Here is an 18604-nt window from a genome sequence, read left to right as displayed (position 1 = left end):
GCCTCCCCGCGTCTCGGAGGAAGTTCGCCGGCGCGGAGGATGCCGCAACCCGGTCCTCGCGGCTTCCCGCACCCGCGTCCTGTCCCGGCGCCTTCCGCGCACCGGCCCCGGGACCTGCGCGTCCTCCACCCGAGACTCCTGGCCCGACCTGCGCGGTGGGCTGTCAGAGGGTGAGCGAAGGGGAAGCCGCGGAACTTGCAGGGTGAGGGGCCGACCTGGCTCGAGCCGTCCCCCGGCCGGGGAAACTTGGACGAGACCAGGACCGGCTGCGGGACGCGACGGCGGTGTCTCGTTGAGGCTGAGGCGCCGGACGACCGTGGGGTGGGGGGAGTCTGAACGGTGTCAGCCCGTGACTGTGAGTGACTCGGCGCGTGAGGCGGCCTGGCCCGGGCGAACGTGTGGCTGGGACACTGGGCAGTGACGCCGGGCCGAGCGGGTGACACAGAGGGATTCTGTGTGTCTGAGACAGGCAGAGGGTGTACGTGTGGTTGTGTTTGAGACCCCGGGTCACTGGGGTCACTGAGTATGTGTGGCCTGGGGTGTGACCAGAGCAGGGCCTGGACCACTGGTTAATGTGAGCAAGTGTGAAACAGAGGAAGAGGAACCCCAAGTGACTGAAAACGGGACCGCAGCGAGAGTGCGTGTAGGGTCAAGTAGGGACAGTGTGTAAGGGGTGTCTCAGGGCAATGAGTAAGAGGCAGAAAGAGGAGGGACCTCAGATACCTTCCAGCAGATGGGGGATAAGGAGGAAGTTGGGGGGCCAGGGGACAAGTGTCTTTCCAGGGCTGTCCGCAAGAGAGCATCCCTCAGGAGTTCAGTTTAGTGAGGGGAAAGGACACCGAGGGACTTTTCCTGGCAGAGGGAGAGGGGGTCAAGGCTAGGGTGCATCTGGTGGGGTGGCACCTCTGGCAGCCGTAAGGTAGTCTCAGGCTTCACCCCCCAAACACACACACACATACTCATACATACATATTGAAGTCCCCACACCTGGCAAATCTCTGTCCCCTGGAAACCTGTATTCGCAGTAGGTCCAGGCACAGTCTTGCTCTCAAACACTGCCCCCTCTAAGCCTCAGTCTCCCTGTCTGCACACTAAGGTGTTGGGCTGTGAATGACTGTGAATCATCACTTTGGGATTCTCTATTGTTTTTGGGTCAACTGCCTCTGTTCTCTCTTTCCCTCCTTCAGGCAGAAAAGACTGCAGTGGGGGGTGGGGGCAGGCTTCTGCTGGGATCACAGTGGCCTAGGGGGTGCCCCCAGGTGCTGGTGACAGGGTTGGAAGCACAGCCCTCCCCACACTGGTCAAGGAAACATCAGCCTCCCACCCAAAGGCTGCTTAGTCCTTGGTCCTGAAATGGGTCCATAGACAATATGGATGCCCAAATCCTGATCCATAGACATTGACTTCTTTGTCCAGGTCTCCTTTCTTCAGTTTCGTAGTTGGGAGGAGAGAGGGCATGGACTTTTTCCTTAGGAGTGTCTCTGGTCTGGGAGGCTAAGTTCTTGCTGGAGAGCTGGAGCAGGGCCCCTTCAGCATCTGGGCAAGACCCCTCTGAGGCCCCTACTCCCACATGAGGGTCTATGAGATTCATGCAAGGTGGGGTGGTAATTGGGCTCCCTAGCCCAGGAGATGATGGTGCGGTGGGGTGGCATCTGCTGTAGGATCTGGAAATTCTGTCTTCTGCTGTCCTTGCATTCTGGGGAAAGGTGTGTGGGGGTTGGTGGTTAGGGGACACAATGCCAGGCATTATTCTAAACACTTTATGGTGCAGTCTTGTTGAATCCTCACAGTGGTTTCAAGATGTGATGACTTTTTCAGAGAAGGAAACTGAGGCTCAAAGAAGCAAAGTGACTTGCTCAAGGTCATGCAGAGTCAGGACAGTGCCAGGACTGGAACTTGGGTCTTCTGACCCTGCAGCCCTGTGAGATGCTTGGAGGGGACTGCCCACCTAACTAATAACTGTCCATGGCTTACCTTGGCTTCTGTCTCTCAAACTTGGGCTGGCAGGCATGGCTTTGCCAGGATGTTCCATTGTGAGTTCTGAGTGTGATGTGTGTGTGTACAATATGTCTGGAACACTGGGAGTGGGTAGGCTATATGATCTTCCTGTTCCTCCTCCTCCCTCCCTGAAGCCCTCAGCCCTAGCCAGAGGTCACCAGAAAGGCCTATCTCCTAACTTCTAGAATTTGCACCTGGCCTTGGGAGTGTCCACAGGGCTCTGAAGAGCATCTGGAGTTAGCAGCACAGCCCAGGCATGGCAGAGATAATTGAGAGTCCCAGGTGACCTTCACTATACCTGAGAGACCCCCATCCCCCTCTTTGTAGTTGCTGCAGAGGCATTTTCCACCCACATGCTGTGGTGGGCAGCAGACTGCAGTTTACCTTGGGCTGGTGCCCCACCCTTTGGGCATCTGTTTCACCATTCTTCTCAGGACCCTTCTAGCTCTGACCACTGCTGCCGCTGGGTGGAGATCTGGGGCTGGGGATCAGGGTGTCCCTCAGCCCTCTCTGGAATGACTGGAGTTGTGCTTCTTGGGACTGATGAAAATAGCTGTCTTGGTCTCCAGGGACTGAGCCCAAGTTATTTCTGTCCCCAGAAAGAGGTGGAAATAGCTCAGGGCCTGGGAGGGGGAGAAACAGGAAGGGGTCACCAAGGGTTAACCTTCTTTCCTTGTTCCAGCCTTGATGGAGGCCCCCAACCCCACTCCATGCCCTGCCCAAGTTCTGGGAACTTGGGCCTCTAGGGATGACAGTGGGGCCAGGCTGGGTTTCCACTTGTGGCCCTGGTTGGCAGTGGCATGATAGTTGCTGGAGGGAGATTCTGTCTGGCCAGGGAGAAGAGAGACATTGAGGGGCAGTCAGCACCGCCCTGCTCATGGGGTCAGGAGGCAGAGCCAGCAGGCCCAGGCCGTGTTACAGAGCAAGAAACAGGTTCCAAGATTGCAACAACTTACCCAAGGCCCCCCAGGACTGTGATATTCTGACTCTCACCCTCCAGACAGAGTGCCTGCCCTCCGTCCTGCCGCATGTTCCCCAGCAATGGACACACCTCCACGTTGGCCACCTCTTGCATTCATCCCTAGCCAGCCATGCTTGCCAGACTCTTGGGCTAACTTCTCTGCCTCCATGTCCAGTTCTTCCACACAATGCCAGAGTGACCTCCGTAAAGTAACTCTTGCTTTTGCCTACAAAATGTAGTCCAAACTCCTCATGCTGGCATCAAGGCCTTTCCTTCCAAGACCTTTCCAACTTTACATCTTCACCCTCGTCTCGCCCTACCAGATGCCATGGTCCTGCCCTGTCTTTTCCCTCTTTCTAGAACCCTCCTGGCCATTCAGCCCTGCCAGATGTCCCTCCTCACCACTGGGGAACAGCACAGGTGTGGGGCACCTGTGGGCACTGTATGACCAGCTCAGCAGGTTGGCCTGCCCTGAAGCCTGCCCTCTCTTGCAGCCACATCTGTGCCAGGGAGGCCTTCCTGAAGGAATGGCAACCACTGCAGGATCTCAGCACCTGTGTGCCAGGAGGCACAGGGTCTCTGAGGCTCCCTGTGGCCTGAGGTGGAATGTGTGGCAGGGGTCAAGGGCAAAGACTCAAGGCCATCCCTGTGGGTTGGGGGCAGCTTTGGTGCTTGCCATGGTCCTCCTCAGATGAGGCCTTCACTCAGGGCCAGCAGAGAAGACCCTCCCTGCCGAGACCCTGCTAGGTGCCAGGCCTTGGGCTCAGTGTCTCCTCACAGCAGCAGCGGTGGGGGCCCCCTCCTTTCCAAGTTGTTACAGGGGAGCTGAGACACAGAGAGCATAGCGGAGCAGCCGTAGTTCCAGTGACACAACTGTCTGTGCTGCACCAGCCCCCAGCCTGCTCTCCAGGCAGGACATGAGGATTGGTGGACCAGAGAGGGAGGGGTTTTGCCTGAGATCACCCACCAGCAACTGTCTGGCTCCATCCCCCACTTAGGACTGAGGACACTGAGATGTGGTCTCTGTGCAGAGCTAGCAGCCACTGTGTGCCTGTTCCTAGGCTTGGTGCCACTGGTTGGGGCTGGAGTGGCAGAGAAGATAGGAGCCAATGCTGCATCCCTACTGTGTGCCCAGCCCTGGGATTAGGACCCCTGAGGCTGTCACATCCTCAGTCTCATGCTCTGGGGGGTCATCAGTCCCTCCAGGCACAGGCAGGGAAATCAAGGCTCAGAGGGGGAAGGCACTTGCAAGATCCTAGTGTCACTGGGATCCAAACCCAGGTCTGTGGCCTTGAAGGCCAGAGTTCTTTCCTAGGCCACCCTGGGAAAGATGAGAGCTCTATAAATAAACTGCCCATGTGGCTGTGAGCGTGTGCCCTGGCTAGTAGGCACAGACCGAGGGGGATGGAGAGGGCCTCTGCAGCCAATTAGAGGCAGGGTCTGAGTGTGCAGCTGGTGAGAGAAGGAAGGAGGGCTTCCAGAAGCAAGGCCCTAAGCCTGGCCCGGCACACCCTCATTGTGAGAAGGAGCAGTGAGAGCAGAGCCTGCTCTGTGCCAGCCTCCAGCGTGCACTCCCTGCCTCCCCCCTACTCCCGGAGCTGCCCCACTCCCGACAGGGGTCAAGGAAGACTGAAGACTGATGGCTAAGGGAGCCTGGAGAGGGGAGGGGTCCCCCTGACTGGGAGCCTGGGTAGGGGTCCTGCAGGAGGGGCTACTTGGGCAAGGCCTGATTGTAAGAAGAGCCTCTGTTCTCCTATGAACTCTCGGTCCTCTGCCACAAAATTGACCCAAATTACAGAGGGGAAACTGAGGCTTGCAGAGGTAGGGCTGGGTCCTGATTGCCAAACCATTCCCTCTCAGTACCCCTCCACCTTTTTTTTTGGTGGCTAGCCAGTGCAGGGATCAAACCCTTGACCTTGGAGTTACAACACCACACACTAACCAGCTGAGCTAACTGGCCAGTCCCTAGCCCTCCACCTTCTTGACTGGCCTCAGCTTGTGTAGAAGCATCTTGACACAGACCTGTAAAGGGGCTGGGAAATGGGCCCCCAGGGTCCTCCCAGGGAGGCCAAGGCCCCTCCACCCTTGCTGCTAGGATTTACATTGGGTTTCCTAAAGCACCCTTGCCTACCCAAGCTTCTGTGTGACCTTGGCTGGACACTGCTTGGTTCTGAGCCTGGGTTCCTCCTGTGGTCCTCATGGGACTGTCGTGAGAACCAGTATTCAAGAGATGTCTCCTTGGGCCAGGCACCTGCCAGCACTACTTACAGTGGCTCCACCTATCCCCTCAGCATCCCATGAGGCAGGGACTAGCAGCCATGTTTGCAGAGGAGGACCCTGAAGCTCAGGGGGGATGAGTAACCTGCTGAGGGTCACAGATCCACTAAGTGACAGAGCCAGAGCTTGAACCTGGGTGGACTGCTACAGAGCCCAGCCTCACCTCCTCCCAGCCCTATCACTGTCCTCAGCACAGATCCGCTGGGTAGGACCTGACCTGGGATTGCACCGGGGGGGCCTCTTTCCCCAGCACCTGAGTCTGGAGGAGATGGAGAATGGGCCAGGCTAGGGCTATGGTCTCCCCTCAGTCTCTCCCCAAGCCTCTAACCAAGTCGGCCAGGTTAGGGTGATGGGGGTAGGACCTGTGATGAGCAGACCCTGGCACCTTAGTGACTTGGTACCAGACATACGAGATGTCTGAGATGAATCAGATGTCTTGTATGGGGGGGCAGGAGGCAAAGGTGGCTTCTCAGAGGCGGAGGTAGCAGTAGCATGAGCGGAGTCTGCTGGGAGTTGTCCTCCAGCCCCTCCCAGGCGCCTTGCTGTCCTGTCTTGGCACTGGGGGAGGCATCCCAGGGCTGGCCCATGGTGCTAAGAGGTTGGTGATGGGCTAGAAGCAACAGGAATGCCAGGCCAGGGTGGCACAGCAAGGGCTGCCTGCTGCAGGGTGGGCAAACCTTGTTGCCTTTGAGACCAAGTTGTTACAGGTTACTACTTCCCCTCTCTGAACCTGGTTCCTCAACTGTGAAGCATGGAACCCTGTCTTTGAGGTTTTCAGTGAGACCCAGCCTGGAGAAGGAATGAGGCATGCAGTAGGCGCTTAGTTTGGGAGGCATTAGGGAGCTACACCTCTGCCCTAGAGATGACTCCCTGGTCTCAGACACCTCCTCCCCTAGCCCCAGACTAGGCCTGGGAAGGGGGAGGGGATTGCATCTGGACCATACCCAGCCTGGAAGGAGATGGGTGAGCCAGGTCTGAACACCTCAGCCCTTTTCTTAGCCTCAAGGGGCCAATTAGCTGCTCAGCCCAACTTGCCCACCTCACCAACCTGAGCCACTGAAGCCCAGGCCTGGTAACAGGCAGGAGGGCTGAGGGGCAGAACCATGCCCAGCTCCTGGGGGTGGGCCAGGGAGCAGCTGCTTCCTGGCTGTGTGCGGTGCAGGATTAGGGATCCAGCATTCAAGGAGTGATCACCCCAGGGTGGTGACCGGGAGATCATGGCTGCCCAAGACTGGGGGAAGGAGTGGGAGTGGGGGTTCCCTTCTCACTGTGGGGCCCTGAGCCAGCCTCTGTATATCTCTGGGCTCCCAGCCCCAGTAGCAGCCTTAGGGAGCTGGGTCTCCATCCTGGGACCTCTTCTTCCTCCTCTGAGAATTCCCAGACTTCCCTGGTCTTTCTGCTTTTTACAGTGCCCAGTGTCCTTTCCCACCAGAGCTGGCATAGACTAGGACAATATGCAAATGGGTATGGATACAGGCAAATCCCAGAGGCCCAAGAGACTGCCAGGTGGGAACAGCACCTCCTCCTGGGGCCTGCCTGGGTCCTTTTCACAGGTGCTCAATTGAACTGCCTACTGTGGGCTACTCAGGTTGGCATATACTCCTAGAACTTCTGCTATATGCAGGGTGAGGGGAGGCAGGAATGAGACAGTCCTGGGCTCCATCCGTGCCTCACCACTTACTGGCTGTGTGACTCCGACAAGTGACCTCCCCTGACCTCAGTTTACCCAGATGTGAAACCGGAGTATACCTGTCCTGTGAGTGGAGGTGAGCCAGGACAAGGGTCTGGCCTGCGCTGGGCTGGGGTCAGTTCCCTTCCCCACCAAGGTGGAGGAGGGAAGCAGGCAGTGCCTAGCTGTCCTCACTGCCACTCCGTGTGGGCTCTGCCCTACTTCAGCCCCAGTTGCCAGGGAACCACTGGGTTCCTTGCTAACCTGAATTTCTCTATTGAGGGGTGGCCTTTGTCTTCCTGCCTCGGGTGCGACCACCGCTGAGGGAGGCCCGTGTCCAGCTGTGTTTCTAGGCAACCCTAGCCTCTGGAAACTGAAAGGAGGTCCACAGGCCCTGGAGCCACTGGCTGGGAAACAGAGTAGCTGTCTCCCCACCCTCCCTGCTCTGGATGGTCACCTGCTCCCACCTCCAACTCCCCCAGTTCAGACAGCCCGGTGAGCCTGCTGAGACCAAACTGTTCCGTGCCTCTCCCTGCTTAACCCTTCAAGGCTTCCATAGGCCCTGGAGGAAAGTGCAAGTTTCTCAACTTGCAGCTGAGTTTGGTGTGACCTGGGCACTGTCACCAACCTTTCCAGACTCCTCCCCTATGCCCTCCCACCCCCCCGATTCTCACCATGGCTAATGGGGCACCTCCTGTGTACCAGGTACTGAACATAAATATAAAAGAATCTCAAGTATATCTCACACCTTCCTGTCAGATGTGTGCCCTTCCCCCTCCACAGTTTACACATGGGGAAACTGAGGCACGGTGAAGTGTGATGAATGCTTATCTGAGGGCCTACTCTGTGTCAGGCCTGTGCTGAGTACTTAATGTGCGATCACTCATTCCACCCTCTCCACAGCCCTCTTCAGGGGGTCCACAGCCACCAAGCCAGTGAAGAAACCCCCCTGCCTAGCCCAGCTTCTGGGCTCCTTCACCATCAGCCTGCTCTGCCCTCCCTACCCTGTATAGCTGGGCCCTCTACTGGGAGCGCCTTTTCTGCCTCCCCACCCCATTCTGTTCAGCCTGGCTCTGGACATGGAGGGCAGCTCATGGTGGGAGGGGGCTGGGTAAACAGGATCTTCACCACAGGGCAATTAATGCTGACCAGAGGTGATGGTTGGGGCAGCTTCCAGGAGGGAGTGACTTTGAGCTGAGCTCTGAATGAAGAGCAGGTGTGGTTGGTGTCGCCCAGGTGATGGGAGGGGTGTCTGGGTAAACGGCAGGTACGGGTACAGGTATGGTGTGTCTGAGGGACAGGGACCAGGAAGCTCAGGGTGGTTGTGTGTGCATATGGTGGGGGATTGGTAGGGGCGCATGGGATGCCATCCTGAGGGTGGTGGGAGCTGGCCCAGGGCCAGGGCCAGATCTCAGTGTCAAGACACCTGGGCTACAGGGTGGGCCTGCCCTGGAGGCCAGGGAGGGGACTGGGGGCAGGAGGGGTGGGCACAGGCCCTGGGAGATCTTGGGGAGTGTACAGCTGAGGAGGGAAAGGGGAAGCTGCCGGAGGCCTGGGCAGGAGGCACAGCTTCCCCTTTTTCTGAGGCCTCCAGGGCCGCACATCCCTGGGGCTATATAGCCTCCAGCTTCCACCTCAGCCTGGGCTCTGCTCATGGCTTTGCCAGTTGGCTTTTACCCAGGGAATTTCTGGTTCACATTGTTTGGGCACTCTTTGGAGGGCAGAGTCTGAGGAAGCTGTCCCAGCCTCATGAGCCTGTTCGGTGGAGGCCCCAGGAGCAGGCTTTGTGGTGACAGAGCAGACACCCGACCTTGCCGCTGTCTGCCGGGAGCAGGGGCAGGTGGATGGGCTGACGCGGCTTAATCACCCCCCTCCCCAGGTGCGGAGGAAAGGAAGGGGTGCGGGAGGAAATCCTGTGACCCACTTTAGGCCCATTACCTCATGTGAACCTCACGACAGCCTTGCCGTGGAGGTGAACAGCCCCGTCTTGCAGGTGAGGAAGCTGACCTGTGAGGTGGGGCGAGGGGCTTCCCACAGGGGGTGGTGGCGGTGGGGAAGGAGTGGCCTCTAAGCCAACTTCCTTCTGCGCTAAAGCCCGTCATCCAGTGTGGCCGGGGTGCGTCTCCCGTCAGGTGCACTGGGGCTGGAGAGCGCCGCCCTTGGCCCTCTGGGGCCTCAGTGTCCTGGCTCTGACAGCTGTCCTACAGGAAGCCGTCAGGAGGCGCTGGCTGTGGGAGGTCACTGACTGACTGCTGTCTGGCCTTCAGGGCAGGCCAGTGCGGTCCAGATGGGGTCTTCGCAGACCCCCTTCCAGCCTAGGGGCTTCTGTGTGAACTTGCTTCTTGGCCTCGTTCCAGCGCTCCGGTGTAGCTCTGGCGTGCACGCGCGTGGGCCTCCTGCCTGACTGGGCAGGTCCTGTGGCGGCTCAGTCTGGGCTGAGCGTGGGGCCGGGGCAGCCAGACTGGTGTTAAGTGCCAGTTTGAGCTAATTTGAAGGTGTGTAATTAGAAGGCACAAGGGTACCCGGCGCGGGTGTCTGAATGTGCCGGAACGGGCCCTGGCTGGCTTTGTGTCTGGGCCTTTGGACCCTCACTCTCCTCCTGGAAGCCTCTAGATCACTGAGCTCCAAGTCTGTCTGCAGATGAGCAGCTGCACAGCCTCTTCCTGTGGACTCAGGTCACTCAGCAGGTGCCACCCAGGGTCAGGAATGGCTCCAGGGCTCTCTCTGTGGTTGTTTTGCCTTTTGCTTTTCACCCCGTGCCCCAGCCCTCTGGGCTGTGGGGACATCCTGGGGACTTGGGGTCAGCTCTGTGGATTAGATCCCTTGAAGGACAGGGGAGGGAGCCTTGGGGGGACAAGCTTGAGGTGGGAACTGGGCTTGGGCAGGGGGAAGGGATGCTTTGGGGCAGAAACTGGAAGCAAGACTTGTGACCACATTTGAGGAGGGACAGGTGGGGGGATGATTCGGGGGATGCCATCTGTTGGTTATTGACTGCCGGGTGTGGCCCTCACCCTACTCTGTAGGCTGGCCTTCTTCTGTCTCTGGTTTTCCCCTGAGCTGGGGCTGAGAGCAGCTGCCAGTGACCTGGAAAGTCCCCAGGATAATGTGACTGCTGCCCTTATCCCTCCCCTGGGTGAAACTCAAACCCCTGGCCCCTCCAAGGTCTGTGCCAAGCCAGGCCGCGATGTCGTGCAGGCGGGTGGATCGGTTTCCTCGGCTCCTTTTCCAGGCGGGAAGCCTGGGCTGCCTCTCAGGAGAGGGGCTGTCATGTGACCTGGGACCTACTGCATGTGGCGCCTTTCCCGCTGGGCTTGACATCAGACAGCTCGGGATTCTGCCTGCTGGGGACCCTGGGCCAGTGGCCGGGCTCTCTGAGGCTACGTACGGCCCTGCTGAGGCCCAGCACAGCTTCCCTCAGCCTCCTGGACCTGAAGCCAGGCCTCTTGGAAATACATCATGGAACTTCCTCGTTGTGCTGCAGTCCCTTCTGTTGTCTCATTCGAATCCTTCCTGCTGTCTCAAGCTGGCCAGAGACTTCTCTAGAAGAGGCCACAGTCTGGGCCTTGGAGGGGGGGGGCCTCAGCTTCAGGCCAGTGGTCTGCAGAGCCACCACTGATACTTCTAACTTCACTCACTGTGCCCTCTCCCTGCTTTGTTTCGTTTCTCGGCACTTCCCACCAACTGGCAGGGAGACCGCTCTCTCTTTATCTGTTTGCTGTCGGTCTCCCCTGGGATGGGGCTCCCTGAGGATGGAGCCTCGGCTGTCTCATTATGCCTATTTCTCTAGCGCCAAGGGCAGTGTGTGGCGCATAGCAGATGCTGGAGTGATGGTGTAAGGCTGAAGGTTGGCTGCCAGGACCCCCACCCCCCAATAGTTCTGCCCATGGCACTGGGGCCAACATGGCATCAGACACGTCCCAGCTGTCCTTGCAGGAGTCAGAGGGTGTAGACAGTGGCCATGTGGGAGAACAGGACTGTGATGGGGTGGGGGTGGTAGGTCACACAGCAGCTGTGGGAGCCAGACCCAATTTGGGGGCAAGCTTCTAGAGAAGCTTCCAGAAAGAGAGGCCTTTGCAATGGGCTTTGAAGGGTGAAGGAAAGGGCCTTCCTTGGAGAAGACCTGGAGGAGTGGAGGCAGAGGAGCATGAGAGGCCATGCAGGCTTCTGCTGGCCAGAGCCTGCAGCTCTGCAGATGAGAGTGGAGGGGCTGGGGCTGGGGCCGCCACAGCCCTCTCATCCCCCCAGCCCATTCACATTTCTTTCCCCCAGCCTCCCCTGCCGATATCACTGGGCACCTGGCTGTTTATGGAAGGGGAAGGAAGCCCTTCCTCCCGTGGGAAGCCTCCCCAGCCTGCAAAGCCCTCGCATGCCCTTCCAGTCTGCTCTGCAAGGCTGCCTCCCAGACAGGGCAGCCATACTCTCCTTGGGCACCAGGGGGTGTAGGGCAAAGTGTCCATGCTCTGCTTGCTCAGCAGCACCCTGCCAACTCCCTGCCAAGTTCTGTCACCCTGAAAGTGGTGCCGGGGGGGACGGCCGCTACTTTCTTGTCCCTGCTGCCCACTGAGCCTCCTCTCCATCTGCCCCAGGCTGGTGACCACCCAGGGTCTGGCAATGAAGCTGAGCCCGTTGTGCTGGCCCCTGTCCTGCCTCCTTGTGGTAAGTTGGGGATGGGCCTGGGGGAAGCCAGAAAAGCCGAATCCTGAGCCCTGCACCCAGCCCTCCATGGAGCAGGCACAGATGCTGCTCAGGAACCCCTGCTGGGGTGGGGCTGGTTACTTAGCTGTTCCTGTGAAGAATCTGGGGTAGTCAGACCCTAGGAAGCACCTCTGGCCTGCCCTGGCACGAGATGGTGACCAAGGAGGGGAGGCCATGGCTGCCTCTACTCATGGCACCCAAGACAGGGGACACATGGCTTTCCCAAGACATGTCTACCCAAGCCTAGTGTGAGTGAGGGGAGAGGGGAGGACTTTCTGGTGTTTATAGGCAAGGTAGGCATGGCTGAGGGCAAAGAGGCCTGGGATTTGGAGCCTGAGAACCTTAGCACCTCAGATGCTGGAGTCCAAGTTGGTCTAGGGACCTCAGACTCCAGGTCCCATAATCAGAGAATCAGGACAACTTCTTGCCTAGAGCTTCTGGTGACTCTGGATTACAGACTTGCTTGCAGCCTCAGGCTGTGTCTTAGAAACTGGTCTGAGGTCCATCTTTCTGCTGTGATGCTGGAAGCTCAAGGAGGACAAGACTTGGCCTTGGGCATCTCTGAGGCCTGCTCCTTGTACAGGAGGCTCCCAGTCTTAGCAGTTCTAAGGAAGTCCTGAGAACCTCTGTGTGACATTCCACCTCCAGGGCAGCTGGCTCTGCCCAACCAGCTTGGGCCAAATTAGAGGATGGGGGGGGTCATCCCACAGCAGGAGGGATTCAGGGCAGACAGTTCATACCTGAGAATGGGAGGCAAAGGGAGCTCTCAGTGAAGTGGGCTGCGGGACACGTGCTAAGAAGATCCTTCTGTTGGAATATGTCATGCCCTGTTTCAATGCAGGGTGTGAATGAGGTGGCCTTGCCACATGGGGAGGTCACAGAGGAGGATGTAGTCCTGAAGACTTAGCTGAGGGCCCAGAATAGGAAGCACCAGCTGCAGACTTGGCTCCAGGATGATAAACAGAGGCTGGTTAATGACATGCCCGGCTGCGATGGGGGTGGAAGGTAGAAGGGGACCAAGTTAGCAGAAGGGGGACTGGAATCTGAGAGGAATTCGGAAGCATTTCCTCCTTATTTTTCTGGTTAGCTGGAAGAGGTATGACTCAGAGACCCACGGGCTTGAGATCCTGATCTGGTCCTGTATGGGGCTTTCCAGCATGTTCCGGAAGCAGATGTGGTTCTCTCCCTACCCAGGCACTGGTGATGCAACAGGCCTGGGCAGAGCAGGTTTTCCTCACAGCGTGAGGGATTGAGGTTAGAAGAGTGTTTCTGGAGCCTGGGGTACGGTGGCCCTGAGTGGTTCATGGTCCCCACCCCGGGGGCCTCAGGTAGTATACAGATGACCCCAGAAACCCCACGCCTAGCACTTCCCACCTCTCTCAACATGCTCCTGCCTGCTGTTCTTCCAGCTGCTGCTCTGGCCTCTGGCCACTTCAGCATCAACGACCCCTTGGCAGTGCCCACCCGGAGAGGAGCCCAACCTGGTGAGCATTGTGCTGCCCATCTTCCCTGCCCTGGGACGACTCCTGGGGGGAGGGGGTGGAGTCCCACACCTGGCCTCCCCAGGGACCTCAGGCCTGGCTCCTGGCCTTGTTCTCACTCTTTCCCTCCCACAGGACCCGGGGCAGAGCACATTATGCAGGTCCTGCCCCCTGGGCACCTTCTCAGCCTCATGGGGCTCCAGCCCGTGCCAGCCCCATACCCGCTGCAGCCTTCAAAGGAGGCTGGAGGCCCAAGTGGGCACAGCGACTCAAGATACATTATGTGGAAGATGTCAGTCTGGGTGAGCCACGGGGATGGGGAGTCATGGCTGGGTGACCAAGACTCTGGATCCTGGGGTCCCAGCCTCACCCCACCTGAGTGGGCCTCAGTCTTCCCATCTGTGAGATGGGATGGGGCAGGACCAATGAGGGTGCCTGGTAGGAAGGGATCCAGCCTCACTTAAGGGTACTTTCTGAGGGAAACTTCAGGCCTCGGTGACATATTCCTTCCCTGCAGGTGGTTTGGCCCTTTGGAGGTACCCCATGTTCCATGTCAGCTGTGTTCCTGGGCACCTCTGGGTACTCATGGCTGTGACAGTGAGTGCACATTGGGCTAGGACTGGTGGGGGTGTATGTGGGAGGGGTCCAATGAACTTGAGCCCAGGAGCCTCGGCAGTGTCCATGTGGGGGCAGTGAGATCCTCCTCCCAGCTCAGGGGAGGATGTGCAGCTGGAGGGTGTCCGGCAAGATGTGGTCAGTCACTCCACTGGCTATGTCTGCTCATCTTGCTTCTGAGTGGCAGGTGGTAGCCATGCTGGAGTCTGGGGGGGCTCACATCCTGACCGGTCCCCTGTACCCATCCCCTCAAAGATGCCCATGTGGATGCATGAGTACATGCACTCGCGCGTACTCACATGCACACGCTCACACACACCTGCACTCCTCTCGCCGCTGGGCTGTTCACCTTCCTTTTTTTGGCAGCTGGCAGGTATGGGGATCTGAACTCTTGACTTTGGTGTTATAACACCACGCTCTAACCAACTGAGCTACCTGGCCAGCCCACTATTCACTTTCTGAAGCAGCTAATTCAGGGACCAGGCCATGGGAAGACAGGATCCTGTGTCCCTGTGCCCAGGCATGTGCTGCCTATGCTGTCCGTTTACCCCTCTGGCCCCAGTACAATGGGAGGACAGGGACTGAGGGTCTGGCCGTCCTGAGGCATCCTTGCTCAGGATGACTGATCAGATGGCCAAAAGGGAAAAAAAGAGGGGAGTGAGCTGGCCTTTGCTTCCCCAGTGTGGTGGGGAGTGGGCTGCTTGGACACATCAGTTCTCCCCCCACCCCACACTAACTCCCTCTGGTCCTCTCTGCCTCCCTGTGTTTGTCTCTGCTCTGTCTTGCCTTCATCCTCTGTGGTGCTCAGCGTGGGGGCGGCGGGCCCGACGTGGCGTGGAGGTGGCAGCAGGGGCCAGCGGCCGTGGGGAGACGCGGCAGCTTGGGAACGGCACGCGGGCGGGCGGCCCTGAGGAGACGGCTGCGCAGTACGCGGTTATTGCCATCGTGCCCGTCTTCTGCCTCATGGGGCTGCTGGGCATCCTAGTGTGTAACCTGCTCAAGCGGAAGGGCTACCACTGCACGGCCCACAAGGAGGTCGGGCCTGGCCCTGGAGGTGGAGGCAGCGGTGAGGCCCGGCCTGGGGTCCTGGTGGGGAGGCCAGAAGGCACAGCTAGCCTGGCCCCAGCTCAGCTTGGGGGCTGTCAGAGGGAACCTTCCTGGCCTGGGGTGGGTCTGACAGGGAGAGGCCTGCAGAGGAATAATCAGGAGGGTTTCTTGGAGGAGCTGCTGTAGAGGGACCACAGAGGAGACAGCTGCAGACTGACCAAGTGGGAGGAAGGGGAAGGGGGCCGAGTGGCAATGGGAGTGGAGCAGAGGCAGGACAGATGATCAAGTGGCTTCAGCGGGATTCCCACCCTGGGTAAGGCCCTGCCCTGCAGTGGGCTTCTAGACTCCTTGGGGGCTACAGTTGTGTTTGTGGTTCAAGAGTCAGACAGCCTTTGACATACTCAAGGTGACCTCTCACCTCTGGCCTGGAGCAGTTGGAATGCCCTGCGTCAGGAGGGCTGGCAGTGTGGCTGTCCTGGGCGGGCACCACAAGGGGCTCGGGTTTCAGCTCCAGGCTGTGGTTTGAGTTACAAGTCTTGGAACCAGAGGGAGAGGCACGTTCTTCCATGAGTACTCCCAGCCCTGGGTCCCTTTTTCTTCTTCCCCACCCCACCCCTGTGCCCTGAAGGGTAGGGTGCCCCACATGCACATCCCTAGGCCCACAGGAGCCTTGTGGCCAAGTCAAGACTGAAATGGCACCTCCCGGGCCAGCACCCCAGGTTGCCACTTCTAACTCCTGACCTGAAGTCTGCAGGGGGCAGGAAGCGGACAGGAACTTTAGACAGACAGGATGGAAGGTGGCAACTCAGCACAATTTTGCCTGGGACCACACTTGTTTTCCCTGGCCTAGTGACTTCCTTTAACTGCTGGCTGCTGTCTGGGTACAAGTTGTGGGAGCTCTGTTTGCTGCTGGGCCTGGGATTGATCACAATGGCCCATTCTCATGCCCTTGAAGTTTGGGCCTAAAGCTGAGCAAGGGCCCTCAGTTAAATACAGTAATTACATAGTCAGGGTGGGATGTAGGCAGGTAATGGGCGTGAAATGGCAGAGTTAAATGTAAATGTTGAGAATTCTGGGCAAGGAGGCAGCCACAGCTCTCTGAGGCTGAGGAGGGAACAGTGCAGGCCCAGAAGAGGCTGATACCATGCCCCCCACATACTTAATAGGGACTGAGGAATTCAGATAGCCCTGAAACCTCTAAGCACCTGGGGCTATTGGGTGCAGGAAGCAGTAATGTTGAGTAGTGAAGGTTACGATGGGCTTCTCTGAGCCTAGAGTCCTGTAGATGCAGAGCTCAGTTGCCTACACCCCCCCCCACACACATACACTCACACGCAGCTCTGCTGCAGGGCTCTGTCATCTACACACACACACACTTGCATGCACACACACATGGCTCTGCTGTAGGGCTCTGTCACCTACACACACACACGACTGCTGCCGGACTGTCACCTACACCCACGCACACCTCCACACATGCATGCACACACACGTGACTCTGCTTCAGTACTCTTGTCACTTATGTACACACACATGGCTCTGCTGCAAGACTCTGGCACCTACACACACACACCCACACACACATGCAGACACACAGCTCTGCTGCAGGGCTCTGGCACCTACACGCACGCATGTCCACCTGCAGGACTCTGTCATGACTCTTAGGAAGGCGTGGGGCTCCCTCTGCCGGCAGATCCTGGTGTAGCGCAGGTGGCTGGAGTCCCTCCTCTTCCCTGTGATCATGGTCCTTCTCTTCTCTTCCCCAGGGATCAACCCCGCCTACCGGGCTGATGACGCCAATGAAGATACCATAGGGGTCCTGGTGCGTCTGATCACAGAGAAGAAAGGTGAGAGAGGGCCTGACCCGACCCCAGTGCCCGGGAGAGGAGAGTCTCCTCCCACAGCCTGCTCCTCAAAGGGCCTGGTGCTCTCTGACCCTGTTGTGCTGCCCCTTTGCCTCCTGTTCTTGCCTGAAGAAGGAGAGAGGAAAAGGCACACATGCCAGGCTGGGGAGGGGTAATGGGTAGACAGGGGGTCTCTGCTGGGACGGGATGGGGGGTGCCACTTATGGCCAGAGCTGGGTTCTGACTGCAGCTGCCCGCAGAGAACGCGGCGGCCCTGGAGGAGCTGCTGAAAGAGTATCACAGCAAACAGCTGGTGCAGACAAACTACCGGCCTGTGCCCAGGTGAGTGGGCAGGTGGGAGCGGGGCAGGGGACAAACCCACAGATAATTAGCCCACTTCCTGAGGACTCACCACTCGGGTATGTTCCCTCTCCTGTCACCCTGATCCCCTCCACTCCCTGCTGTGGTCTCCTGGCCCTAGGCCTGGCCTGCCCTAGTGACCGCTCCCACCTGTACCCTTCTGCAGGCTGCCACCGGCCCCCCCAAGAATGCCACACATCTGCCCACATGGCCACCACCTCCACACTGTGCAGGGCCTGGCCTCACTCTCTGGCTCCTGCTGCTCCCGTTGTAGCCAGAAGAAGTGGCCTGAGGTGCTGCTGTCCCCTGAGGCTGCAGCTGCCACCACTCCTACTCCCAGCCTCCTCCCCAACTTGGCCAGGGCTCCCAAGGCAGGACGCCAGGGCGAGATCACCATCTTGTCTGTGGGCAGGTGAGATGGGCACAGACACAACAGGGACAGGGAAAGACATGACAGCCCAGGAGAGAGGCAGGGCCTTAGATTGAGCCCTGAGCATCCTGCTCAGTGGTGGCCTGCCATTCTTGGGCCTCTCTGGGGAGTGGGGGTGGCCAGGGAGAAGTCAGGATTTCCCAGGTATGCTGCGTCTCCCATGGAGCCCTTAGGTCCCCAGGGCAGGGTCTTGGCCCCCATTGCACCTGGGACCTCTCAGGCCTGTCCACCTGCAACCTAGAGTTCGAGGGATGAGGGCCGGGTTCACATAGCAGAGCGAAGCCCCTGTCTGTGCATGGGAGGGGGCTGGGAAGGGCTTAGGCTCTGGTGTCAACAGGTCAGGCTTTGATGCATGAGCTTGCTGTGTGGCCCTGGCAGGTGCTGTCCTCTGCACTGGGGCTCCCCTGTAATGCAGACAACTGTACCATCTCCTCACTTCACAGGTTCCGTGTGGCTCGAATTCCCGAGCAGCGGGCAAGTTCAGCAGCATCTGAGGTGAGGACCATAACAGAGGCCACGCCTTCAGGGAGTGATCCCCCCAACTCCCCACAACCTGGCCTCCCCCCTGAGCAGCGGGCACTGCTGGGAAGTGGTGGAAGCCATACGAAGTGGCTGAAGCCCCCAGCAGAGAACAAGGCTGAGGTAAGGGCCAGGGGGAAGGTCCCTTTTGTACCTGGGCCAACCCAGGACTGAAGACAGGACAAGGGTGGAGGTGTGGGGGCCACTTTCCTGGAGATCAGAAGCCCCTTGGACTCAGCTCTGACCCCTCACCCCTGCCCCCCAGGAGAACCGCTATGTGGTCCGGTTAAGTGAGAGCAACCTGGTCATCTGAGGGGCTGCCTAGTCTGAGGACACTGAAGCCTTCCCCGGGAGGTTGTGAAGGCTTCCAGGAGGAGGGAGAGCTGCAGCTGGGACTGTGAGGACCACGAAACAATGGCCCAGCAGGCAAAACAACAAAGGCCAAGGCCTGGAGGTGGGAGCGTCCACCCCAGTGAGGAGGCAGGCAGGTCGGCGGGCAGTGTGTGCAGAAGCAGGTTGAGCCCCGTGCCTGTCCCTGCTGCCCCAGTTCCCCCCTGCAGGATGGCCCTGTCCCCTGTGGCTGCCTGGGCCAGATCCTAGGATTCCACAGGACTCTGTACTACCAGAAGCCTGGGCTTGGCAGAGTGGAGGGGCCCACGCCTGGCTCCCCTGGCCCCACACCTTGGTAATTAGCCCCCCCCCCCCCCC

General features: G+C 58.9%; 1 protein-coding gene across 1 annotated transcript; it reads left to right on the top strand.

Annotated features, from left to right (window-relative positions):
* Positions 1–11516: 11516 nt before the first annotated feature.
* Positions 11517–18597, top strand: LOC103582705 (tumor necrosis factor receptor superfamily member 19L-like). Its single transcript, XM_008564225.1, has 10 exons — positions 11517–11561; positions 13010–13084; positions 13217–13383; positions 13599–13678; positions 14505–14762; positions 16510–16590; positions 16848–16929; positions 17114–17359; positions 17821–18019; positions 18162–18597. Exons 1-10 carry the CDS (start codon positions 11517–11519, stop codon positions 18207–18209), a joined length of 1281 nt encoding a protein of 426 aa, XP_008562447.1. The 3' UTR covers positions 18210–18597.
* The last annotated feature ends 7 nt before the right edge of the window (positions 18598–18604 follow it).

The sequence above is a fragment of the Galeopterus variegatus genome, unplaced genomic scaffold, assembly GCF_000696425.1.
Source record: "Galeopterus variegatus unplaced genomic scaffold, G_variegatus-3.0.2 Scaffold17474, whole genome shotgun sequence".
NCBI classification, from domain to species: Eukaryota; Metazoa; Chordata; class Mammalia; order Dermoptera; family Cynocephalidae; genus Galeopterus; species Galeopterus variegatus.
The sequence above is the reverse complement of the archived record's forward strand: the minus strand, read 5'-3'. Positions and strand labels throughout refer to the sequence as shown.